Source organism: Alosa sapidissima, chromosome 7 (assembly GCF_018492685.1).
Source record: "Alosa sapidissima isolate fAloSap1 chromosome 7, fAloSap1.pri, whole genome shotgun sequence".
NCBI lineage: Eukaryota > Metazoa > Chordata > Actinopteri > Clupeiformes > Clupeidae > Alosa > Alosa sapidissima.
This window is the reverse complement of record NC_055963.1, coordinates 33640722-33667736: the sequence shown is the minus strand read 5'-3', so window position 1 is coordinate 33667736 and position 27015 is coordinate 33640722. Positions and strand designations below refer to the sequence as shown.

At 41.9% G+C, this 27015-nt stretch overlaps 1 protein-coding gene across 2 annotated transcripts in view; it reads right to left on the bottom strand.

Moving 5' to 3' along the window:
• Positions 1 to 23317, bottom strand: part of avpr2ab (arginine vasopressin receptor 2a, duplicate b) — a 28151-nt gene extending 4834 nt beyond the window's left edge. For both annotated transcript variants that reach the window (XM_042099328.1, XM_042099329.1), the window contains exons 1-4: positions 22899 to 23317; positions 3757 to 4166; positions 1679 to 1924; positions 921 to 1067 (exon numbers count right to left, since the gene is read on the bottom strand). In XM_042099328.1, the coding sequence (XP_041955262.1) occupies positions 921 to 1067; positions 1679 to 1924; positions 3757 to 4128 (765 nt within the window). In that variant the 5' untranslated portion in view covers positions 4129 to 4166; positions 22899 to 23317. The remainder of the gene's footprint in view (positions 1 to 920; positions 1068 to 1678; positions 1925 to 3756; positions 4167 to 22898) is intronic.
• Positions 23318 to 27015: the final 3698 nt, after the last annotated feature.

Below are 27015 nucleotides of genomic sequence, written 5' to 3'. Positions count from 1 at the left end.
AGTAATATTCATCATTAGGCGTCCTGCTATTTAGATTGTTTGATTGTCTTCTGCACTGGCTCACAGGGTCTTTGACTTTCTTTTTTAAAAACAGAGCCCAAGAAGCTAAAATCAATGACAGGCTCATTAAAACCTCTCAATGTCAATACAGCGGGAGCTCTAAACAGGTGTTTATTAGAGAGAGAAAGAAAGAGCGAGAAAGAAAGAGAGAAAGAAAGAGAAAAAGAGAGTTAACTGTTAACGAAAGTGTTAAAGTCTTAAGCACCAACTGTTGCCCCCATGGTAAGTTGGTAAGCCAGATGGACACCACAGCAGAGCATAGCTGTGAATCTGAACGAGGCTTCTCTGAGAAAAATTAGGACAGACCAGTTCAGCATAGCCCACTTAATACACCAGCGCCTGGTATGGTGGCAAGAGGTGCCTCCCCAATTCCCCCTAGGGCAAAGCCGGCTCTGTCACATGCAGATTATTTATGGACTGTGGGTCATTGGGGGAGGAGGGGTCAACCCACCCCTGTCTCGTTTAAGGAAATCTTTTTTTAATAAAAAAGTGTCTGTTGGGTAGAGAGGGAAAGTGAGAGAATCTTCCTCTCCTTTACTACACAGTGAACTATATTGTGAATAACCGCTAGCTAGTGATGGTGGCTATTCACTATATAACACTATATAACACTAGATAGATAGATAGATACTTTATTGATCCCCAGGGGAAATTCAAGGTCACTATGTAGTGAAGGAGAGGAAAGGCTGAATGTGATAGAGAGAGATAGAGAGAGGGAGAGAGAGAGAGAGAGATGAAGACTTGACTTATTATCAGTCAAAATGAACAAGCAATAAAAACAACCCATATAAAAACCTCAGAGAGAGAGAGAGAGAGAGAGAGAAACAGATAGAGAGAGAGAGAGAGACACCCATTCAGACCTGGCAAACGGTGATAATACATGCAGGGAGGATGAACACGGCGATTGTCATCCAGGTGACGTAGGCCTTGAGCCCCCATGGTTCGGCAAAGTTTCCCCAGCAGTCGAACTTGCCTGGGGCCACCTCTGATCGTGAGAAGATGAACACCTGACGTGTGAAGAGAAGACAGAGTAGTTGGTCATAAGCAAGGGTAAACCGCAGATGCCAGACGCACCAAAACCCCGGGATAGAAACATCCCTCTTCTCGGCTGAAAGGGCGGCTTTGATTGGAATCATATGCCCCGAGTGCTGGCGTCTCGCTGGTTGCTGTGGTGGTGATCTCGAAATGAGTCCCATCGTCACCTCAATGGCTCCAGGCTGTCTGCCAGATGGCAAGGTACCACTGCCACTCTGCTGTCCACTGAAGTGCTCCTCCATCAAGATTTATGGTGTGTGTGTGTGTGTGTGTGTGTGTGTGTGTGTGTGTGTCAGCGTGCCAAGACATGTAGAGGCCGGCTGAATTCCTTCAGTCCAAGGTACTGCCTTTCTGACAGTGGAAGGCATGGACAACCACTCTGGTTAACTGAAGGAGGCTTGGGGTCACTATACAAGGATGTGTGCTATTACCACACAACATGGACCCAGGACATCTATGTGGTGGCTTAGGGATAATGCACATTACAACGACTCAAGTGACATCCTTAGAATACATGTGTAGGCTGTTAAGTGCAGCTTCCAGCCTCATCCAGTGCTGAGAGAGTACAGTGCATGTGCCTTACCTGGGGCAGACTGAGCACAAGGGACAGTCCCCAGGCCACCATGATGGGGGTGTTCCATTTGGAGGGCGCGCCACCACGGTACGCCTGCAGAGGGCAGCAGATAGCGTAGTGCCTGTCCACCGTCATGGCGACGATCATGTAGGACGAGGCGAACATGCCCACGATCTGGAGATACTTGACCGAGCGGCACAGGGCATCTGGGCCCTGGAAGCGTTCCGTTATGTCCCATACCAGCTGCGGAAGGACCTGTTTTTAGGAGACAGGAGGTGGAGGCAAGGGGGGGGGGGGGGGGGTTGGGGGAGTTGGAGAGGTTGGGGTGGGTGTGTGTGGGGGGGGGGGGAGAGAGGTTGGGGTGGGTGTGTGTGTGTGGGGGGGGGGGCGTTCGAGAGAGGTTGGGGTGGGTGTGTGTGTGGGGGGGGGGTAGTTCGAGAGAGGTTGGGGTGGGTGTGTGTGGGGGGGGGATTGGGGGAGTTCGAGAGAGGTTGGGGTGGGTGTGTGTGTGGGGGGGGGGGATTGGGGGAGTTCAAGAGAGGTTGGGGTGTGTGTGTGTGTGGGGGGGGGGGATTGGAGAAAGATCACAAGAATCAGCACCTGAGAGACCGGCTTCTGCGCCCAGGTGTTGTGTGTGTGTGTGTGTGTTGTGGGAGACTTAGTGAGCACAATGCCAGAGGAATCATTTAATTACGCACATTTCTTATTGGATTCAGCTCATTTCTGATCCAAGCCAAAGAGATGCCAGACTGCCAGAAGTTTCTCTTGATTACATTTAGCTTCGTTTTGATTTTATTTGGCCATTTATCTCCTCTGACGCACAGTCGTGCACATTAGACAATGAAAAAGGTTGTACACAATCCCATCGCCCTGATGCGTTTATTCCCTGCAAACTGAATTAGGATTATACAATGGAAGCAACTTCGAGTATGAGGGGAAGATTACCAGGTGTGCTTCATAGGACTAAAACCCATGACCTAGACATCAGGGTGGATTTCATCCTTTGATGTTGATGTTATAAAATAATATGGACCCCTTAAAACAAAGGATCAACAGAATCAGTGTCAGTATGGTTTGAGGTAGAAGACCGTTTCATAGCATTACCTCATACTGTGTTGTCTATTTGTTGTCTATTACAGTTTTTCTTGATCGTTTTGATGCTTGTGTCAACTCTGACATGACATTCTCAAAACAGTTAACACCCATGTCTGAACAAAAGCACTCTGGCCAAAATGACACATTTTGCTGTCCTGTCATCATACGGTCGTCAAATCACTGTGTGATTCCAATCAATCATTACACACTGGACAACAAAATGCAAAATATAGTTCTCAAAATGAGCATTTTTGCTATGTCTGTTCCATTTCTTTCTCATTTTTCTGGTATCAGAAAAAACTGAAAAGACTGCTGAATAAAAAATAATTGTATTCATTCCTCCCAAGATGTAACTACAACTTGTAATTTTTCATCAAAATAGACCTACAGTGAACACCTTTTGTACTGTTTTCTTCACTAAATAGGCTATACAATAATTTCTCTAAATGTGCCTTAGATCCATAGCCTACTTGCAAATACTGTAGCAACACAGAACAGACATGGCATCTCTTATGGATAATGCATGATTGCTGATTAAAGAATTGTGCAAAGAAGTTTCACACAGGTGTATCAGAGATTCAGACTTGTGCAGGGAATCTCTACCACCTGTGAAAAGGTACTGGTTACATGCAGTCCTACTGTCTAAATGACCTTGTGTAATACAGTCTTTTTGTATGACTTATTTATAGTAACAACAGAAAAGGACGTGTATACTAGGTCATTACAATTACATAAGGCTTAGCTGACTCTTAACATGTACGAGTCCCACCCTTCTCAAATATGTTGATTTTCAATGTCTATGTTTTTAAATGAGTGACGAGCTGAGTGTGTGTGTGTATGAATGACTGCGTGCGTGTATGTGCACGCCCATTACTTACACAGAAGGGAAATTAGTTACATTGTGTGTGTCTGTATGTGTCATGTGTGTACATATACGCAGGCATACACACCCAGTTCTTTCCACAGGCAGAGAGCTCTCTGTGTCGACTCACCTGGAAGAAGGCTACCACCAGGTCGGCCACGCACAGGTTGACCATGAACAGGTGCATGGGCGCATGGTGCTTCCTCCTCCGCAGCAGCACCCACAGGACGAAGCCGTTGCCTAGGGTGGTCAGCGCCAGAACCAGCCCCAGCACCCCAATCTCAGCCCGGGCCAGGGCCAGGTCCCGCATCCTGGGTGGCACCACGGGGTGGAGCGTGGGCCCGGCCGTGCTCCAGGTGCCATTCTCCGGCGGCACCAGCCAGAAGAAGGCGCCTCCGCCTGCGTAGCTGCTGCTCAGGTTGGTGTGATCCTGGAAGAGGGGGTCCGACAGCAGCAGGGGGTCGCCACCCCCGCCGGTGAGATTGGATCGACCCAAATCCATTTCCCAGGAGAGGGCGCGGGGACAGTCACGGCAGTGGCCTGGGAACAAGGGCGCGTGTGTGGAGGCTGGATGAGTAAGCAGGAAGAGACAATGACAGGTCCACTCCAAAAAACGCCCACAGCACAGCACAGCGCTGGTGTTGGCCAGACTCAACAGCAGGGGACAGGAATAGGACGGCCTGGCCCCATATTTGCCCCATATCTGCGCCATATTCTGATAAGAAACTGGTACAGCCCCAGGAGGCTATCTCCTCCATCCTCCAGACAATGTTAAATATTTGCCCACTTTTGACTTGCGGCTGGGTTTGTATTTACAAAGGCTGCTGTTTTTGCCCATTAAACTGTCATTAGAGCGATTCTGGGTTTCCTCAACCAAACTGTGAATTAATTAGCTTCGTGATCTGCTCTTGAACATTTTCAGAGTTCTGTGAGATCAAAAAGCAACTTACACAGCATTTGTTCAAGCAGCTATAGCTGCTGCATGTGTGTGTGTGTGTGTGTGTGTGTGTGTTTGTGCGTGCGTGTGTGTGTGTGTGTGTGTGAGTGTGTGCGTGTGTGTGTTTCTATCTGTGATACAATGAACAGGAAGGAGTTTGCATAAATGTGTATGTGATGAGATTCCCTTTATCATGCCGTGGTTATTTTCTCATAGCTTATCTTGGCATGTCAGTGCCGTTGACACACTCTCACCCTCCTGTGTCTGTGCGCATCTCGCTGTAACGCTTGCTGACGTTGTCTCCTCTCCTTTTTCTTTCCCTTCTCATGCTTTTCTTTTTGCAAAGTGATCAAATTCCATACTTATCCTTTTCTTCCTTTTCCATAGTTGCTCTCACTCCCCCCCCCCCCCCCCCCCCCGTAAGCCCATATTTCTGCCCTGTCACCCTGTCTTCCCTTCTTAAATTCATTTCCGTTGTTGACTTGCTTCTTGCACCCGCCCACCCACCCCACCTCCCACACGTTTTGTGCATTTCTAAGGCCCTCATCAAGATAACGTTCTGTTTTTTTTCTTCTCTCTCATGTGAGACAAACATCCAGTGTCCACTTTAAAAACAAGCATCATTAAAAAACGATTAAAGTGAAAATCCCAGAATTGTCCCCTTGGGATCCTACTGGAGGCCAACAGCGCTGGTTGCGTGAATGAAGACACACGCAGTGATGGGATGGAATGTTATAAAGGGGGTCGGGGCTGTGGAGAGGAATGGGAATAGGATGAGCAGGAGAAGGGGAAAATGGGAAGGGTGTGTGTGTGTGTGTGTGTGTGTGCGTGTATGTGTGTGTGTATGTCTATGTGTGAGAGAGAGGGGGCGAGGAAGGAGAGAGCAAAGTCCGAGGTTAGAGGAAGGAAGGGTGTGGAGACTGGCCGAGAAACAGAGAGAGAGGGGTCGGGTGTGGAGAGACGGGCCTCTAAGGGGAGGGACCAGTGATGATGACTGGACTGGAGTGGACAGCGAACAATGTTATAACATTTGTTACAATGCAAACGCCTCACAGGATAGTGAGAGGAAACAGCTTGCAAGACTTTCTTTATCTCATGAATCATTGGATTGATTATTTTCTTTTCTTTACCGGTTCTGAGAAAAAAAATTGTTAACCGTCTTTATTTTTAATGTGAAGAATGAAAATGGCTTGAGGTGGGTTTGTAACCAGCTTTACAAAAATAATATATCTCTGAGCGCACAATTAAAGACAACAGCAAACATTATCTGTTCATTGTTCGGTCAGAATAAAATTATTAGCAATGATAATTCTGTCAGATTCCGTCAAAATTCGTTTGAGGCACCATTTAAAACTTTTATTTTGGATGAGAAAAACCTTGAAAAAAAGTCAGCAAATAAATTACAGCATTACATTATATTTGGTCTGAAAAGGTTTTGATTTCTGACAACCAAAACAGCATGTCTCTACTACCAATCAGTCAGCTTCCTGCATGGGGCCAATAAGGCAGAGCAGTGAAGTGGCTCTTGTGTATTTGTGTTTATCTTTATGATTGAGGGCCATCTCTGTGTTTGTGTTCTCCCCTCTCTGTTTGTTCCTGTGTTTATTAGTCTGTGAGAGCTGGATTTGTGTGCTCTTGCTCGTGTTCCTTTGTTCTGTATATATTACATATAAGAAAAGGAAACACATGCTTGCCAGAGTCATTACAGTGCATGAAAATGCACTGTGCTGTTCTTCCTAGGCTTCTTCTTCTTCTTCTTCTTCTTCTAACGCAGTTAATGCAGCTTCAACCGTTTAACGTAGAAACTTCATTCAAACTATGTTACGTAGGTCTTACTTAGGACATCTGGGCAATGTATTTTTCATCTTTGTAATTTTTATACTTTTTAAACTATTTATTAAAAACTACTCAAAATTTCCCCATAGACTTAACATTAGGCTGATGACATCACAATGGACTAATTAACTTGATTGGCACCTGTATCAACTTCCAGCTGCTCATCTAGGCCCCATCAAAGAATCAGTTCAACTGATTGCACCTGTATCAACTGTTTTCTCCTGAACTAGGCCAACTCTCTCTGTGACTCTCCATTCTACAAGGATATAAGGCACATTTCATCCAACTTTCTATTCATTCATCCTCTTCAAACCATTCACTCATCCACCCATTCAACTATCCATCAACATCCATTAAACAATCTGCCTATCAACATCCATTCAACTTTCTGTCTATCAACATCCATTACACTATCTACATTTTTTAAACTATATACTCTGTCTCAGGCTTTAAGCATACAATATGGCTCTATTAAGACTGCCGTTAAGCAATTAGAATCCTAGGCCAGGTGGCCAGGCTATATTAAACCTCATCTACCTAGTTCAGTCATTCCAACTATTAAACCTCATCTACCTAGCAAATAATTTAACCTTTTAAACTATCCACCTATTTAACTGTTCAGTCATTCCAACTATATTAAACCTTATCTACCTAGTTCAGTCATTCCAACTATATTAAACCTCATCTACCTAGCAAATAATTTAACCTTTTACACTATTCACCTATTTAACTGTTCAGTCATTCCAACTATATTAAACCTCATCTACCTAGTTCAGTCATTCCAACTATATTAAATCTCATCTACCTAGCAAATAATTTAACCATTTAAACTATCCACCTATTTAACTGTCCAGTCATTCCAACTATATTAAACCTCGTCTAGCAAATAATTTAACCTTTTAAACTATCCACCTATCTGTTCAGTCATTCCAACTATATTAAACCTCATCTACCTAGTTCAGTCATTCCAACTATATTAAACCTCATCTACCTAGTTCAGTCATTTCAACTATATTAAACCTCATCATGTTGGTTGCCAATTAGCACATCATCTGTTTTAACAATATATTTCACACCATATGTTTTGCATTTTCATGCACTGGTAATTTAGCCTAGAAATCTAGACGCACCCTAGCGGCGGCAAATTAATTTGCTCAGCCTGTACATCTAGTATCAAACCATAGGGCAGGGGTCTCAAACTCAAATGAGCTGGGGGCCAATTCTGCCAACGTCATCTGATTGGAGGGCCGGCTATTTCTGAAAATGCAATGTTCTTTTTTTCAAATACCACACAAAACTGCAAACAGAAAGTGCAAGTGTTTTTATCTAGTTTTAGACACCTGTGCTAGCAACCTTAGCTTATAAATAAAATAATGATAAAATAAATATTAATACAAATTATAAAATAAATGAAAAACATAAAAACAGGTATGTGTGTGTGTTTCACACCAAATAAAAATATTTCCTCTCATAACTTTTTTAAACCTGGCAAACTAGGCATCAGGGTTAAGAAAGCAACACCATTGGATTTTTATATAAAAATTTCAAAAGGCCATGGCTTGAAAGTGGTCAGAGATAAAGTCCTACTGTAAATGTAAAAATCTTTAGTAAAACAAAAGTTTATGAAGGGGGTAAATTTACCCATCTAATTTGTCACTGGATGGCAAGCACCTCAAATTATGCACCTTTCAGTAAATACTGGATGAACATATTTAAGCAGGTTTACTTTCCCTTTTTCATATTACCCACATAACAAATTAACAGGAAAACACCTAAGATGTTGTGGTTTAGTAATTACTACAATATAGGCCTACAATAAAGTATTCTGGTCAAACAGTTCCTATCGCGGGTAATCTGCAGTACCCAGAAGTTCGCATCATATTGCGGGTGACTTTGTAGTTCTTTAGAGCCCTATTTCTACTAGCCCTGCTGTCTGTACCACATCCATTACGGATTACCACTGCAACCTCCAAGATATGTTGGGCAGAGGGTCGAAACAAGCATGGTATGCTTTCAGTGGACACCGTTGAATACACGCACCTCCATTCACAGACGCACCGTGACTATCACTGTCATAGACGATCGATCATAATCTCCAAAAGGATATTCTCCTTCAGAATTAGAATAGGTGAATAACATAGCTTACCTAAGACTTCATCACACGTGAACGTTTTTCAACATTTGGTGTAGGCCTATTTCTGCTTAATTTCTGCAACACTATGGCCTGCATCGCTTCCGCGTCATTACAAATGCACGTCTTTGTGTTTCTCGGGTGTAATACAAGTATTTCCTGAAAACTTTGCGCAGCGATTTTGGGTTTGAATCAAGCTCTGGATGTCTTGCACATAGTGGAGCAGAGTAGGCCTACAAATGAGATTTGTCACCGTACCTGGATCTATCGTCTATTTTAATCAGTATCGTTGTTTGTCGCAATTAATAGCCTCAAGGGCCGGATTACATTATTATTTTGTCATACGTCGCGGGCCGGAATTGGGCAGGACGCGGGCCGGATTTGGCCCGCGGGCCGGGTGTTTGAGACCCCTGCCATAGGGATTTCTATTGGCTGACGCCGTGGACTTCATCCAATCACAGCGCTCTATTTTGTTAGAGAGTCTTAAGGCGGGCTTAACAGGATAACGACAGTCCTGTGACAGTGAACAACAAGGAAGGTGGCTATGGCTAACGAAGAGCGGTTGTTTGAATCGGCGTTGGCGTCAACTTTGGAGGAGTTGGACTTGTGCTTTTCTTTGAAAGTTGAGCAACACAATGCACTTAAGTAATTCCCAAATACATCGAAGAAGGATGTATTTGCCGTTTTGCCGACCGGATACGGATATGTCGTAGCGCTGGCCCATTGCATGCCTTGGCAGTTTGAAAGACAATTCTCTGCCCGCCCCTTGGATTAAGCGAGGTAAATGGTTCGATTCCAGACTATACATTTCAACTAGACTAGAAAACGCAATTCCAGGGAATTACCAGTGCATGAAAATGCAAAACATATGGTGTGAAATATATTGTTAAAACAGATGATGTGCTAATTGGCAACCAACATGATGAGGTTTAATATAGTTCAAATGACTGAACTAGGTAGATGAGGTTTAATATAGTTGGAATAACTGAACAGTTAAATAGGTGGATAGTTTATATAGTTAAATGATTTGCTTGGTAGATAAGGTTTAATATAGTTGGAATGATTGAACGGTTAAATAGGTGGATCATTTAAATAGTTAAATTATTTAGGTAGATAATTGACGATAACTGGCAGTTGGAATGGCCCTAATGTTTGCTAGCAGTTATGCTACTATGTTATCAAAGATAATAATGTTAACCAAGTTTTTTTGCTAAAAATGTTAATTAGCATGCTAACATGCTAGCATGCTAACTATGTTAACCATGTTACTTAGCTAACTTAGCTAATCATTTTTAGCAGTTTTGCTAAAAATGCTAACTAGCATGTTAACATGCTAACTATGCTAACCATGTTACTTAGCTTACTTAGCTAATCATTTTTAGCAGTTTTGCTAAAATGCTAACTAGCATGCTAACTATGCTAACCATGTTACTTAGCTAACCTAGCTAATCATTTTTAACAGTTTTGCCAAAAATGCTAACTAGCATGCTAGCATGCTAACTATGCTAACCACGTTATTTAGCTAACTTAGCTAATCATTTTTAGCAGTTTTGCTAAAAATGCTAACTAGCATGCTAACACGCTAGCATGCTAACTATGCTAACCACGTTATTTAGCTAACTTAGCTAATCATTTTTAACAGTTTTGCTAAAAATGCTAACTAGCATGCTAACACGCTAGCATGCTAACTATGCTAACCACGTTACTTAGCTAACTTAGAAAATCATTTTTAACAGTTTTGCTAAAAATGCTAACATGCTAGCATGCTAATATGCTAACTATGCTAACCATGCTAACTAGCTTCAGTGGGTAGGAGTCATAGTTGATGACAAGTAACAGTTACAATGGCTGAACAGTTAAAAAGTTCAGTAGTTTAAAGGGTTAAATTGTTTAACAGTGAAATATTGTAATGAGGACTTTTTTGAAACAGTTTTTGGCAGCGGAAGCAGTTGAACAGGATGTGTAGTCTTAATAGGGCCAGTTTGTATGCTTAAAGCCTGAGACTGGCAGTTGATGCAGGTGGCCGGAACACCTGCCATAGGATTCTAATTGCTTAACGGCTCTATTGTGATGTCATCAGCCCATGTTAAGTCTATGGGGAAATTTTGATTAGTTTTTAATTAATAGTTTAAAAAGTATAAAAGTTACAAAGATGAAAAATACATAGCACCCATGTCCTAAGTAAGACCTACGTAACATAGTTTGAATGAAGTTTCTACGTTAAACGGTTGAAGCTGCATTAAGTGCGTTAGAAGAAGAATAATAATAAAATGCCTTGGAAGAACAGTACAGTGCATTTTCATGCACTGTAAAAAGCATTTCCTGAAGGAAATACAGTGCATGAAAATGCAAAAATATGATGTAAAATATCATACAGAGTAAAAACAAACTATATTGGTTGCTAAGTAGATGAGGTTTAATATAGTTGAAATGACTGAACAGTTAAATAGGTGGATACTTTAAATGGTTAAATTATTTAGGTAGATAGTTGACGATAACTGACACTTGGAATGACTCTAATGTTTGCTAGCAGTTATGCTAACTATGTTAACAAAGATAATAATGTTAACCAAGTTACTATGCTAACTAGCATGCTAACAATGTTAAAATGCTAAGTATGTTAACCATGTTACTTAGCTGACTTAGCTCATCATTTTAAGCAGTTTTGCTAAAAATGCTAACTAGCATGCTAACCATGTGACTTAGCTAACTTAGCTAATCATTTTAAGCAGTTTTGCTAAAAAATGCTAACTAGCATGCTAACATGCTAACTATGCTAACCATGTTACTTAGATAACTTAGCTAATCATTTTTAGCAGTTTTGCTAAAAATGCTAATTAGCATGCTAACATGCTAGCATGCTAACTGTGCTAACCATGTGACTTAGCTAACTTAGCTAATCATTTTTAGCAGTTTTGCTAAAAATGCTAACTAGCATGCTAACATGCTAGCATGCTAACCATGTGACTTAGCTAATCATTTTAAGCAGTTTTGCTAAAAATGCTAATTAGCATGCTAACTATGCTAGCATGCTAACTATGCTAACCATGCTACTTAGCTAACTTAGCTAACTAGCTACAGTGGGTAGGAGTCATAGTTGATGACAAGTAACAGTTACAATGGCTGAACAGTTAAAAAGTTCAGTAGTTTAAAGGGTTAAATTGTTTAACAGTAAAATATTATAGTGAGGACTTTTATTTTGAAACAGTTTTTGGCAGAGGAAGCAGTTGAACAGGATGTGTAGTCTTAATAGGGCCAGTTTGTATGCTTAAAGCCTGAGACTGGCAGTTGGTCCAGGTGGCCCGAACACCTGCCATAGGATTCTAATTGCTTAACGGCTCTATTGTGATGTCATCAGCCCATGTTAAGTCTATGGGGAAATTTTGACTAGTTTTTAATTAATAGTTTAAAAAGTATAAAAGTTACAAAGTTGAAAAATACAAAGCCCACATGTCCTAAGTAAGACCTACGCAACATAGTTTGAATGAAGTTTCTACGTTAAACGGTTTAAGCTGCATTAACTGCGTTAGAAGAAGAAGAATAAGAAGAAGAAGAAGAAGAACTAGAAAAGCATTTCCTGAAGGAAATACAGTGCATGATGATGTAAAATATCATACAGAGTAAAAACAAACTATATTGGTTGCTAAGTAGATGAGGTTTAATATAGTTGGAATGACTGAACAGTTAAATAGGTGGATAGTTTAAATGGTTAAATTATTTAGGTAGATAGTTGACGATAACTGACAGTTGGAATGGCTCTAATGTTTGCTAGCAGTTATGCTAACTATGTTAACAAAGATAATAATGTTAACCAAGTATGCTAACTAGCATGCTAACAATGTTAAAATGCTAAGTATGCTAACCATGTGACTTAGCTAACTTAGCTAATCATTTTTAGCAGTTATGCTAACTAGCATGCTAACTATGCTAACCATGTGACTTAGCTAATCATTTTTAGCAGTTTTGCTAAAAATGCTAACTAGCATGCTAACATGCTAGCATGCTAACTATGCTAACCACATTACTTAGCTAACTTAGCTAATCATTTTAAGCAGTTTTGCTAAAAAATGCTAACTAGCATGCTAGCATGCTAACTATGCTAACCACATTACTTAGCTAACTTAGCTAATCATTTTAAGCAGTTTTGCTAAAAATGCTAACTAACATGCTAACATGCTAGCATGCTAACTATGCTAACCATGTTACTTAGCTAACTTAGCTAATCATTTTTAGCAGTTTTGTTAAAAATGCTAACTAGCATGCTAACATGCTAACTATGCTAACCACATTACTTAGCTAACTTAGCTAATCATTTTAAGCAGTTTTGCTAAAAATGCTAACTAGCATGCTAACATGCTAGCATGCTAATTATGCTAACCACGTGACTTAGCTAACTTAGCTAACTAGCTACAGTGGGTAGGAGTCATAGTTGATGACAAGTAACAGTTACAATGGCCGAACAGTTAGTAGTTTAAAGGGTTAAATTGTTTAACAGTAAAATATTATAGTGAGGACTTTTATTTTGAAACAGTTTTTGGCAGAGGAAGCAGTTGAACAGGATGTGTAGTCTTAATAGGGCCAGTTTGTATGCTTAAAGCCTGAGACTGGCAGTTGGTCCAGGTGGCCCGAACACCTGCCATAGGATTCTAATTGCTTAACGGCTCTATTGTGATGTCATCAGCCCATGTTAAGTCTATGGGGAAATTTTGACTAGTTTTTAATTAATAGTTTAAAAAGTATAAAAGTTACAAAGTTGAAAAATACAAAGCCCACATGTCCTAAGTAAGACCTACGTAACATAGTTTGAATGAAGTTTCTACGTTAAACGGTTTAAGCTGCATTAACTGCGTTAGAAGAAGAAGAATAAGAAGAAGAAAAAGCCTTGGAAGAACAGTACAGTGCATTTTCATGCACTGTAAAAAGCCTTGGAATAACAGTACAGTGCATTTTCATGCACTGTAATGATATAGGATGGCCCGCCAGGCTACTGGTAATTCCCTGGAATTGCGTTTTCTAGTTCTTCTTCTAACATTTAATGCAGCTTCAACCGTTTAACGTAGAAACTTCATTCAAACTATGTTACGTAGGGCTTACTTAGGACATGTGGGCTATGTATTTTTCAGCTTTGTAACTTTTATACTTTTTAAACTATTAATTAAAAACTACTCAAAATTTCCCCATAGACTTAACATGGGCTGATGACATCACAATAGAGCCTTTAAGCAATTAGAATCCTATGCCAGGTGTTCCGGCCACCTGGATCAACTGCTTCATTCTGTTCAACTGCTTCCTCTGCCAAAAACTGTTTCAAAATAAAAGTTTCAGCCATTGTAACTGTTACTTGTCATCAACTATGACTCCTACCCACTGTAGCTAAGTAAGATGGTTAGCATAGTTAGCATGTTAGCATTGTTATTATGCTAGTTAGCATAGTTAATATAACTGCTAAAAATGATTAGCTAAGTTAGCTAAGTCACATGGTTAACATAGTTAGCATGTTAGCATGCTAGTTATCATAGTTAGCATAACTACTAAAAATGATTAGCTAGGTTAGCTAAGTCACATGGTTAGCATAGTTAGCATTTTAACATTGTTAGCATGCTAGTTAGCATAGTAACTTGGTTAGCATTATTATCTTTGTTAACATAGTTAGCATAACTGCTAGCAAACATTAGAGCCATTCCAACTGTCAGTTATCGTCAACTATCTACCTAAATAATTTAACCATTTAAAGTATCGACCTATTTAACTGTTCAGTCATTCCAACTATATTAAACCTCATCTACCTAGCAAATAATTTAACCATATAAACTATCCACCTATTTAACTGTTCAGTCATTCCAACTATATTAAACCTCATCTACCTAGCAACCAATATAGCTTGTTTTTACTCTGTATGATATTTTACCTAATATTTTAGCATTTTCATGCACTGTATTTCCTTCAGGAAATGCTTTTCTAGTTTGTATCCAAATTCGTTCCGGTCATTACATCCCCAGATCTGTCATGATCCATGACTTTCCCTCATCGCTCACAGTAACATCATTAATTACCAGCGCTCGGACAAGCGTGGTCCACTCTTCCCACTTCCTTCTGTCTCTCTTTGTGAGTCTTCAGTAAATCCTCCTGTCATTCTCATTGACTCCCTTCCCAACGTCCCTACAGCAACAGATGATAAGTGTGTTCAACTTGAAAAGATTACTGATTGCCTCGCCATTTCTGGGGCCTAAATATGTGTACTGCTTGTTAACACAGTTCCCATCTAGCCTTAGATCGATCCCCCTTCCCTCTGAATTCTCGCTGCATCATGAGACACTTTTTTATCCTGAGGGCTTTTTAATGCTATACTCACTTTAAGTACTTGATTACACAGATTGGTCTCACTCATTAATGTGATTTAATGCCATGACTATGTCTCAGACTCTGACTATGTGGAAGGAATCAAAGCCTTTGAGGTCGGCAACTGAATTCTAGTCAAACCCTGTGCTGCATGGAGCAAAGAGATTTCAGTATTATATGCAAATAAATGGGACAAGTAGCCAAACAAAAAAGAGGTTTCGGACACAAAATTTGTGTTAAAAGACAGTGTATCCACACACTTTTACCTTGTTAAACAGTGCCATTGATTTTTAGAATGAGTTAAATAAAGTTATTGAAAAAAAAAAAAGAACAGGGAGGCTGGGAGAAGAGATCAAAAGGAATGATATAAGTATATTTATAGACAATAAAATACTTTTTATTGGGCCCTTGCAGACAACCGCAGACCCGTGTTGCTCCATCTTGAGATAAATAAAGGTTTAAACAGAGCAAAAAGTGAAACTCCTACAGGGAGCTTTCTAGCAACTTGAAAATACCTTGTGATACCAATGTGATTTTTATAATGACTAATCTAAGGCAAAAAAGGCCAAGAAAACAAAACAGCAACAACTGCAGCACCCTGACCTGATTTCACGGTTCCCAGCCTCTACCAAGGACCATTTATTCTGAATTCTAACTCTGTCACAGCAATTGGCATAAACTCACACACACACACACACACACACACACACAAACATTTGTGTATAAAAAAACCAAACAATTACACATACATACAAACAGAAATGTACATACACACAGACACAGATGCACCATGTACACAAATCCACACACACACACACACACACACACACGCACGCACACACACACACACACACACACACACACACACACGTCCACACAAACAGAAGCACAGGGTCAGCACAGGGCACTGTAAAAGCAGGACTGTCACGATTTCCTCCCTGCAGGTCAGAAGTCAGACGGATGCTCAGATGTGAGAGGGGGATGCATGAGGCCCCCATGGTGAAAAGCTGCTCTGTCTTTCGCCCCCCTCTTCTCTCTCTCTGTTGCACTCCTTCCCTAATCCTCTCCTTCTCTCACTACTCATCTCCTTCTCATCTCCTTCTCTCACTACTCCTCTCCTTCTCTCACTACTCCTCTCCTTCTCTCACTACTCATCTCCTTCTTCACTAATCCTCTCCTTCTCTCACTACTCCTCTCCTTCTTCACTACTCCTCTCCTTCTTCACTACTCCTCTCCTTCTCTCACTACTCTCCTTCTCTCACTACTCCTCTCCTTCTTCACTACTCCTCTCCTTCTTCACTACTCCTCTCCTTCTCTCACTACTCCTCTCCTTCTCTCACTACTCCTCTCCTTCTCACTTACTCTCTTTTCCCTTCTTCCTAATTTACTGCTTCTCATACCTCCTCAGTCCTCACTTACATCTTTCTTTAATACAGCATTTAATACAGCAAGTGTATGTATGTATGTATATATACTCTTTTGATCCCGTGAGGGTCTCTGCATTTATCCCAATCCGTGAATTAGTGAAACACACTCAGCACACAGTGAACACACAGTGAGGTGAAGCACACACTAATCCCGGCGCAGTGAGCTGCCTGCTACAACAGCACCGCTCGGGGAGCAGTGAGGGGTTAGGTGCCTTGCTCAAGGGTACTTCAGCCGTTCTTACTGGTCGGGGTTCGAACCGGCAACCCTCCGGTTACAAGTCCGAATCGCTAACCAGTAGGCCACGGCTGCCCCTAAATCCAGCATTTACAGTAGGGAGACTTACAAAATATAATAATTGGGCTTTTAATGTTTAATGTTCTGCGCATTTATTTTTTACTGATACAACTGGCTTTTTGCTAACACCTGTGATTATTATGGAAGCTCCTTTCCATGTTAACTTTTAAAATATGTAAAATATATAACCTATATATTAATGTTTTTAGATACGAAGACAGACAGGCAGATGTTAATATTTCCAAGAAATAATAAATGTCAAATGCAAATAAAAAGACAAATGCAAACCTCAGCTATTCATCTTGTTCTAGACCCACTACAGCTTATGCATATCCATCAGCAGAGTGACAAGCCACTTAAACAATCTGCACCGTCCAGAGCCGAGCTCATCTCTAAATCAGCTGGATCAGCCAGCCTCACTCCAAAGTGGACATCCGTCAACGCCTCAGCATCTCTCTTTGCCTCCCAGTCCTAGACATCCCCATTCCTCATTCACAACACTCCAAACATGAATATCAACTAACACTCCTCATTTATGACACTCCAAATGAATATCAACCCCTAAGATTCCTCATTCTGCAAGAGACACTTCGCATTTGTTTTCGCCTCCGAGTCCCCAGAGCGAGAAAAGACTTCCTGTTATTCTCCTCACAAACATTCTATCTTTCCTCCTCCCTTCACACCTGCTTTGACCTGAAATATGAGTGATAGATTAGGACCTGAAGAGCTGTGTGTGTGTGTGTGTGTGTGTGTGTGTGTGTGTGTGTGTGTGTGTGTGTGTGTGTGTATGACATAACGCATGGGCACTGGAGGGTAGCTGGGCACTGGGGTGAGACATCTGGGTAGGAGACAGCTCGGCCAGGTCATCACAGTGCAGAGGGAGCCCCCCACCTGACTAAGCTGCTCAATGAGCTATGCTATGTTGGGGGTGGGGGGGGGGGGGGGGAGAGAGTGTGTTGGGGGAAGTAGGCCCGGCAGGAGGGGGACTAATCCTCCATCTGAAAACACTTTTCAGGAATGCATCACAGCAGGGCAAATCACACCTCAACAACTCTCTCCACAACAACAACAGACACTTTTAAACAGGGAGGATGGAGGGAGAGGAGAGAGAAGAAAGCAGGGGGTGGACAATGAGTGTGTGTGTGTGTGTGTGTGTGTGTGTGTGTGTGTGTGTGTAGTGTACACTGTACATGCGTGAGAGTGTGTATACTGTGTTTAAGTTTGTGTGTGTGTGTGTATGTCTGCGTGCATGCATGTGAGGAGGATATTTGACCGGTTGTACAACATCTTGTCTAACATCTGGTGCTTTCTTCTCTCCAACTCCTACCCTGCTTCCATGTAATGCTTGATTGTGTTGTCACTTTGATGGCGTGCGAAACACGATGGCTATGTTTCCACTAATGAGAAACACATGCAAACACACACACACAAAACCTCTCTACAAGTAAAATAGATGAGGTAAAATGGACCACCGTCATATCTCCGGCTAAAGGCACATGTTAACTGATGTCAGAAAAATGCAACACTAGACCAAATAAATAGCTGACACAGGGACCGGTTTGGTACGGTCTGGAAGAGGCCCAGACTTACCGGATGTATAATGCTCTTGCGGCATCAGAGAGCTGATAAAGATGGCTTTATCTCATGACTCCTATTTATTTTCACATGTTTTTGAGGGAGAGAGAGAGAGAGAGAGAGAGAGTTTTATTTCTCCACAAAAGACCCACATGAATGATCCACCAATCTCTCACGCTCTATCTCTGTTACTTCTCGCTGTTTGCCTAACCCAGTTCCACAGTTCTCCTCTTTAATGTTCAACTTGTCTTTCTCCTTTTTGCTCCTCTTTCCTCCTTCCTGGAAACATCCAGAGGTGATGACCAAATAGCACTCTGTTTGTGTTTATGTAGTAGTAGTAGATAGTGAGTAAGTGAGTAGTTTGTGCTCTTGAATGGCAGGAGAGCATCCAAATGAAAAAGACCAGTCCAATGTACCGATGTACCGGTCATTGAAGACCGATGTATTCAAGGTCCCCAATGAGCACAGGTCAGAGGATGATAAAACATAGTTTAAAAAGCCTTTTCTATATCATGAGATCAGTACCTGAATAGTAAACAAATCAACAAATCAATAAACAACAAAGCAAACATGGGCCTGTTTTGTGCCAAATCTGAGGTACTGTAGTTCTGGCCTGGAGTTGGCTGTGGTTATCTGGGTCAGTCTCCCCACCTGCGTCTGCAGCAGCAGGAGAACGCTTCCTCCCGTCACATCCCCTCCTCAGCTGTCCTGCTCTGAGAGTTGATTTTTTCCCCCATTAGGACTCAAGGTCCCTGGATTAGCCTGACATCTGTGTTGGTCTTTGGACTGCGTCTGACAGCCAGCCTGTCAGCGTGGAGGCGGTGTAACACCATCAGGCCTCGGGGCTGTGGTCGGTTGGTCGGTTCCTGCTGCTGGACGCGTTTTCATGGTGATGTTCCTCGTGAGTGTTAGTAACTTTGGCATGTCATTGCAGCACCTGGTCTGGTTTTATCTGTGAAAGACTCATTCTGTGTGTGTGTGCGTGTGTCTGTATCTCTTTTAGAGAGAGAGCACCGCTGAATAGAGGTGTGTGAGGGTGTGAATGTGTGTGTGGGTGGATAGGTGTTTTTGTGAGTGTCCGTTTATAGAAGTGTGTGTGTCCATAGGCGCATTCTGACACAATAATTCTAAGAACACAGTTCTATTAACTACTAACTGGAGAGGCTATCCTTAAAAATACACAGTTTGTAGGGCTTTTTTTCTGTTTGCATTCGCACACAGTAGGAACACTGAGATTACTTAACACCAGGGTTGTGCACAATTCGCATTTCAATTCTGCTTCCTGTTTGCTACCTCAATTGAAATGCAAGTGAAATTCAAGAATTGAATTGGAATTTAAGAGCCAGTTTCAATTCAATTCTGGAATGTTGCACAAGCTTGCTTAACACACGTTAGCAACTCAATTATTACATGAACATAGTACAATGAAACAGAGAACATTGCTATTTAGTTACTGGCTACTGAAGTTTATTGACAAGCGAGGCTCATGGTATCAGGCCAAGTTGGCATGTACATCATTCACGGTTCCTATGTGCAGGGAAAAGACCCTCCCCAAGGGAGCAGCTAGTTATAGGAACTGCGGTCAGAGGAACTCAATACTCCCCAGTTCCACGCTGTCCGAATCCACAAAATTAGGGGTTCTAGGAACTGTATGTTCTAGGAACTGCAAAAAGTTTCACAGTGCAAAAGGGACTTATGTATCTGTATAAAAGAGAGTACCTGAGTGTGAGGGATGTGTATATGTGTGTGTGTGTGTGTGTGTGCCTGTGACTTTGAAAGAGAGAGTGCATATATGTTCAAATGTGGAATTCTGTGTGCCGGGACATCAGAATTAATTGTGTGGAGAACTGCTGGAGAACATAGTAAAGTACTCAGACAGTTACACTCAGTGCTGCAAATGACCCCATTTACACAAAGGTAATGGAGACATTACACCCAGTGACATACCTTTTTTATAAAAACCACTCTTGCGCAAACAAGCTCTTTCTGACGCTTCCGAGGGATTATAACATCAGATATATTGCTCTTTCTCTCTCTTTCTCTCTCACTCATTCTCTCTCTTTCTCTCACTCAGTCTCTCTCTCTGTCTCTCTCTCTCAATGCACACGCCTTCATGAGCTATAAAAACAACATTATTTTCCCTTGAAGGACTAACCAAACAAATGCTATACACTGCTGTTGACTGTCCCTGGGTTCACTCCATTCCACACGTGAACACGGACACGCAGAGGAACTCATCCGAGTATGGACTTTGGATCTGTCCAAAACTCTTGCTGGAACACAGAGGAAAATAGCTATTTCCCACACAACCAAATCTGTGGATTAATTTCCCAGCCTAGTGACTCTTTACACAGAAATGCCTTTTTGTAAAGCATTTTTAAATCATTAGTGTGGCATAAAGAGCACAATGGTCTTTATACAATGTTGAATTCAATGCAGTGTATTTCTTGAAACTATATATTCAGTTTGCTTTAGTTGAACTAGAGTCATTTTATTAAGTAACTATATATGATGATTTTGTTTGTAGGCAACACCAGTATCAGTAAAGTACATCCCCACCTATCCTTACAGGAACACGCCAACTTTTGGGGAAACTTTGGAAGCCATTTACCTGAGAGTTAGATTAGAGGATACTGTGCCATTAATGGTGCTTTGCAACATGAGAATATAGTTTAGAGTATGTATCTGCTTACAATTGCTGTGTCTCATTTTACATATTTATTTCTACACGTGGTTAAAAGTCACCGCATGTAAATAAGAACATTTTAGAGTTCTATTCGGACACTTTTGGGTGTAGGCTAACACACTTCCAGTGAATGATGCTAAACTAGAGTAAGGGAGGGGGTGTCAGACTGGCTTATTGGACGCACATAGACGAGAAGGGTATCACGTTGTTTAACTCTGGAGTAGACTGCAAAGCTAATTTCCCAAAAAGTTGTGATGTTCCTTTAATGTAATTAATCAGGTTTGTCCGTGGTGGGGCCAGTGTGTGGGTGTGCAGGGTGTTGCTCTTTGTCTTTGTCCTTCAACCAAGAGTGGACTTTGGAAATCTGTTAGCATTCTAGTGCACACCTAGGCCTACAACCTTTACAAGCCAAGATGGAGGAGGCATACATATATGACTTCTCCATAGCCATATTTCAGGGTTTACATTTTCACCACGACGCAACCTCGACGCTGTGTCGCCTTTTAATGTCTATGGTTGGCTCTGACCTAAATTAATCATCAACCTAGCTTGCTCGAAACTGAGGAGTCTTCAAACATAAACCATGAAAAGCTGTGCAATTAAATTGCTGATGGTATTACTGTGATGCTGATTATTTCCTTGTCGAAATATATTTCTATTTTTTCCTCTTGGAGGGTAATGCCATTAAGGAAACAAACTCATTACCTGCTTGTGGTTCAGGCAACGAGCATTTAAATGTCTCAAACATCCTGACAAAAGATTGTTATGCATGCCATACCTGTTCTGCAGCCACCGAAGAATTTACATGCATGGGCGAAGCCAAAAGCAGGTTTCACTTTTGAATATTTTAATGACATTCAAAATGTGTATCATTGTATCCTTATTTAAGTATGCTGAATTTATTATTTTGGGCCATACAAAGTACATCAGGGAAACCCGCCGAGGCGACCACAATATGGGACAATGATGCAATTTCACACAACTGTTCGGTGAAGTGATTAAAACAAAAAGCAGGGCCCACGTTGGAAAATAAATAACAAGGCGCTGGACGCTTAAGGAATCTGCTTAATTGCCTAATTAAACGAAAAGTGGAAACTGCCAATTGCGATTAGGGCATCAGTCATGCGCAATTTGCGCCTTCGAGCGCGTCCGGAGTGGCATTCATTCAGCGCCACAGCAGAGTTGCCGCTGTGTTGACAGACTGACCCAACGCTTTCTGAGTCACCAAATGAGCCATTATACGCCCGTTTATGTGTTTGCCCTCATAACGCAGGGCAGGGGCTCTATTTGTTTCGCTGGACACTGTTTGAAAACGTTACCACCAGGGCAGTCAAATCCGTAATTAATTGGACCACTGAACTGTTCCTGCCTGGCTGCTACCCATTGTCGGTATGCGCTTGACCCCCCCCCATAAAAGACAGCTAAAGGATATTTTCTGTATTCAAAACGGTACATTTGCGATATATGACATGGCTATGCTATGTTGTTCAGAACTTTAAAAGGATTATTTAGAAAATGTGTTAAAATTCAGGATTAGGCTACCCTTTGAATCTTGCCAAAGAAGCCTGCATCATGCTGAACATTAATGGATACTGAACTACTACGGCAACGTGAACAATAAATCCGTATAGCCTACCAGATCAGAAGTTGGCAAACGCGCTAAATCACACAGCAGACGACATTATTAAATATTTAACTAATCAGATGCAGATATTTTTGTGAATGGGACCTAATTAGTCACATTTGCATATTGCTTGGCTGCCTTAGGTTTTTTCTCCCGTCCCCGTTTAATAAATTAATGGATAAACAACACCGTGTCATATTTTATCAGTGGCATATAAACCAATCTTGCGTTCATATCCATATCCTGCCAAGCCAACCACCTAAAATCACATGTTAGATAGGGCTGACTCTAAACATTGGATACACACACCTGCTCACACACACAACATCGACTTCTGTTATTAATAGACATCAATTTGTTTGAGCAAAGTGTGTGTCACAAAATAAGCATGGGTACACAACTAAATAGAAACCCGAACTTACCTGTAGACAATGTTTCGCTGCTGAAATACCCCACGCCTTGGTTAACAATATAATCCACAATTTCTGGAGTGGTTCAAAAGAGACGCAAGTCCATCCATTCTGCACAGTAGTCCCGTTGTGTCAATTTATCTTTTTACCAGAATGTTGAATTGGTTCTACAATCCTCTTGGTCACCTTGTGTTGGTTTACTTTGTGTCGGATAGATACGCATGTACAATAGCAAGTGCCGTTCATACATTTTGGCACAGGAATATAAAGAGTGTCCTTGCCTCTAAGCGGGACTGCGAATGTAACTGTACTGGGGCACATTCGCAGAGAAGGAGGCGAGTTTAAACCAGAAACACATCCGACAGCATCATCATCTTCCTCCCCTTCTGTCTGTCTTCTGGCTGTGCTGGTCTACACTCTGACTCTGTACAGTCCGGTCTGAACTAAACAGAGTAAGCGCATACCGCTGGCACTACTGCTGTAAACCTACTTCCCCCTCCCTCCTCCGCCTCCTCCCCCACTGGACTCGATCAGCGCGGAATCACCTCCCTCTATGCGCCATACGCTAAAAGTGCAGGGGTTTGTGTGTTGATAGGACTGGGGTAGGCTAGGCTATATCCACCCACTCTCATAAAGCACAGACACAGCCCCCCCCCCCCCCCCCCACACACACACACACACACAAACACACACACACATGCTACAGGTTTACACACGTTACATTCAACTACACATTGCTATTCACTACAATGACACTAGAGTAGATGTGCTATTCAGGAAAACACTGCTCTCCCTCTTTTTTGTGCTTTGTCCAATGGATGCTTTCCAAAAGTTGCAACAATTCAAAATAATAAAGATTGTCACACTTTATTACTTCACTTCACTTCACAAATTCTTTCAAAATTTCCTGCTTCTGAGAGAATATATTAGCCTATACTGTAAGACACAAGAATAGTATTTTTACGGAGCTCGGGATGGTCACAGCAAGGTTTTTTTTAATATTGAGAGAATATGTGCTCATTTGACTAAATTGTGTGCTGGTTTTACTAAATCACGGTCTCATTTTACTAGATTATGCGCTCTATTTAAAAATTTGTGTGCTCGTTTTACTTATTAAGTGTGCACTCATTTTAGTAAACAGTGCGCTCATTATAGGCTAGCCTACTATATTGCGCGCTCATAGCACAATTTAGAAAAATGAGGGCATTATTTTTTTTATTAAAAAGATGGTGACCATCTTTATGTTGGATTACCACATGTTAAACACACACACTTGCAAAATATTGGCTACAAGCAACTGACACACACAGGTTATCTACAGACATGCATACATACAGTATGTAGCTTTGCACACACACACACACACACACACACACACACAAATTGAAGTGTGACAGCAGTTTATGATAAATAAATAATTATTAGCTGAAGGAAAAAAATAAACTGGTCATCATCATAACAATGGCTAGTCTCTCATCAGGCAATCAAAACACCACAAATTGCCCTCCTCTGCAGAATCTGTTTAAGAGGCCATACAGGGGGGTGTGTATCTGGCCACTTCAAACTGGTATTCTGACATTTCAGCCAGCATGAACTCAACCATCATATCCACATCTTCTCTTTTCAGCTTTTACATTCTAATCTACCTCACATGACTATGCCCGTTAGTCAAGTCAAAGGCTGTTGCGTCAGGCTGAGTCCAGACACGGCTTTATGCAGCACTCCAGTAGCCTCTCACTGGCAGGATTAGGAGAGGAGAAGGCAAGAAGAAAGCTGTCTGTTGGATGGTAACTATTTGGTGGCTTTACTTTTCCACATAGGCCTACTGTTGTTCCAAATGTTAAATGTTCCATCTTGGCTGTTTGTTTGTCAGATGTATCATTCATCTGTAATGGAAGGCGCTGACAGTACTAGTCTGGTTACATGGGTGATGTCATGCCAAATGCTCACAGCTGGGAATCCAGCTGCAAAATGAGTTCTCACAATGTCACATATTCACTGACAAACATTTTGTAAATTAAGTTTATATTTGTCAGCTCGCAGCAAACAGAACCTGATATTTCTTTCCAACCCTAACCCCAAATATCTATTCATAAGTGTCAACAGAATGCTGACAGATTGTTTATTGATTGTTAATGTGTAATGCAGAGTATCCAGCATTAGTAGAGAAATAGTCTCTGTAAGATATTTCTCCCAAACATGCCCACTCTCCAGGTGGTTGCAGCGCCTGCCACAATTTATATACTGTGTCTGTGATCCCAGCTCCAATGTCCAGCATGAGATGAAGAACAATAGCCACCCCACCTCCTTCCCCTGTGATGTTTGCTGTGCGGGGTTTTGCTTTTCAGAAGTTTCATTAGAGCCAGACTGATTGAAAACACGACTGAAGAAGATGCAGAGAGAGCAAGAAATCACAGTGGAATCACTAATGGAATACTGTTCATTTATCACTGAATATCCAAATGTTCCAGAGCAACTGAGAGACAAGTGCATTTGTTTTTATTGTAACTTATGTGTAGCAGCAATCAAGTGGTGGCAGTGCTAGTTCACTCACTGAGGTCTAGAATGAATCATTTCTAGCAGCCCTTTAAAAATACAGGAGGTTTGCCAGGGGTACGTTGTCAGACATGAATATACATTACAAACATTTTCTTGCTCTGCCTGTGAACATGTTTCAAACACCTGTGATTTTGACAGGATAGATAGAATTATTTATTTTGAAAAGAATGATCAGTTCTATTTTCCTTTGTCCCCCCCCCCCCCCCGCCCAAAAAAAAAAAGATTTTGAGAACCTCTGTGTTAGCCCCCAGTCAGTCATCAGAGCCAATGAAAACATGCCGTTGGGTTTTAGTCATTTCCACCCTTGTGCCTTGCAGTCATCTTAATTGCACGTTCACATATGCTAAAGCTGCACAGCACTATAAAGTGCTTGTTAATAGAGAAACCCTGTTCACACACTGAAATGAGCTCTCATTGAGCATTGCTTGCAGCCATTGTGCTGGACGATGTCGAGGGTAAACGGGTCAGCATCAACAGGCTTATCTAACTCATGTCCCTTTCCACACCAAATGCCATCGTTTGTCACGGGGGCAGTGTGTGTGGTGCCCCTGAAGCACGCTGGTATTTGCCGCTTTGTGTGTGTGTGTGTGTGTGTGTGTGTGTGTGTGTGTGTGTGTGTGTGTGTGTGTGTGAACTGAACGCCTGGCAGTCCCTTTCAAGCTGTCGCTGCTCCGGAGAGGGTCTGTCCGTGCAGTCTCCCGTTCTGCTGATCAAGCCACTTCTTTACCACTTCAAAGTCCAGCTTACACAAAACCATAACAGAGAGAGAGAGAGAGAGAGAAAGAGAGAGTGTGAGAGAGAGAGAGAGGGAGAGGGAGAGAGAGAGAGTGAGAGAGAGAGAGAGAAAGAGAGAGAGAAACACAAAGTTGTATAGGCAGGGTTGTATAGGGTGAGAAGGAGAAAGGGAGTATGTATAGGGGAGGGAGGTAACAGAAAGAAAAAAGTGGAGTGTGTTGGGAGGACAGAGGGAGAGAACGGAGAGAAAAAGAGGGAGAGAGCCAGGTTACATGGTGGGCCATTGACAGAGTGTGAGAGAGATAGATGAGGGAGAGAGAGAGAGCGAGAGAGAGAGAACAACAGAGGCTTTGCAGCAGTAAAATCGCAGTACAGACTGCCAAGTGTATATGTTGCACGCATGTGCGGGGGGAGTGTGTGCTCTGGGAGTGTGTGTGTGTGTGTGCGTGCGTGTGTGCGTGCGTGTGTGTGTGCGTGTGTGTGAGTGTGGGTGCTGCAGACACGAGAGCAGAGCAGCACATCCTCTCACCTGATTAAGATTACCAAAGGAGACCACCACTCCAAGCACTCTGAGTCGAAATGTCTCGACCGTTCTAATTACCTTTGCAATGGTCTCTTTAGAAGAGCTGCAGGCAGGCGAAGCACCACAGCTAGAGCCACCTCCAGGGAACCAGAGTGCCAGGGCACAGAGCTCCATCACAGCCCTTTGTTACATTAGGCGCTTACAGTGATTGATTGGCCTGAGAGCAGCTTCACCTAGTTTGCTGTTTGCTGATTAAAAAGGGAAGCTTTCAAGGGACCCCCATTTGTAATGGGATGCTGTTTGATTTCCCCA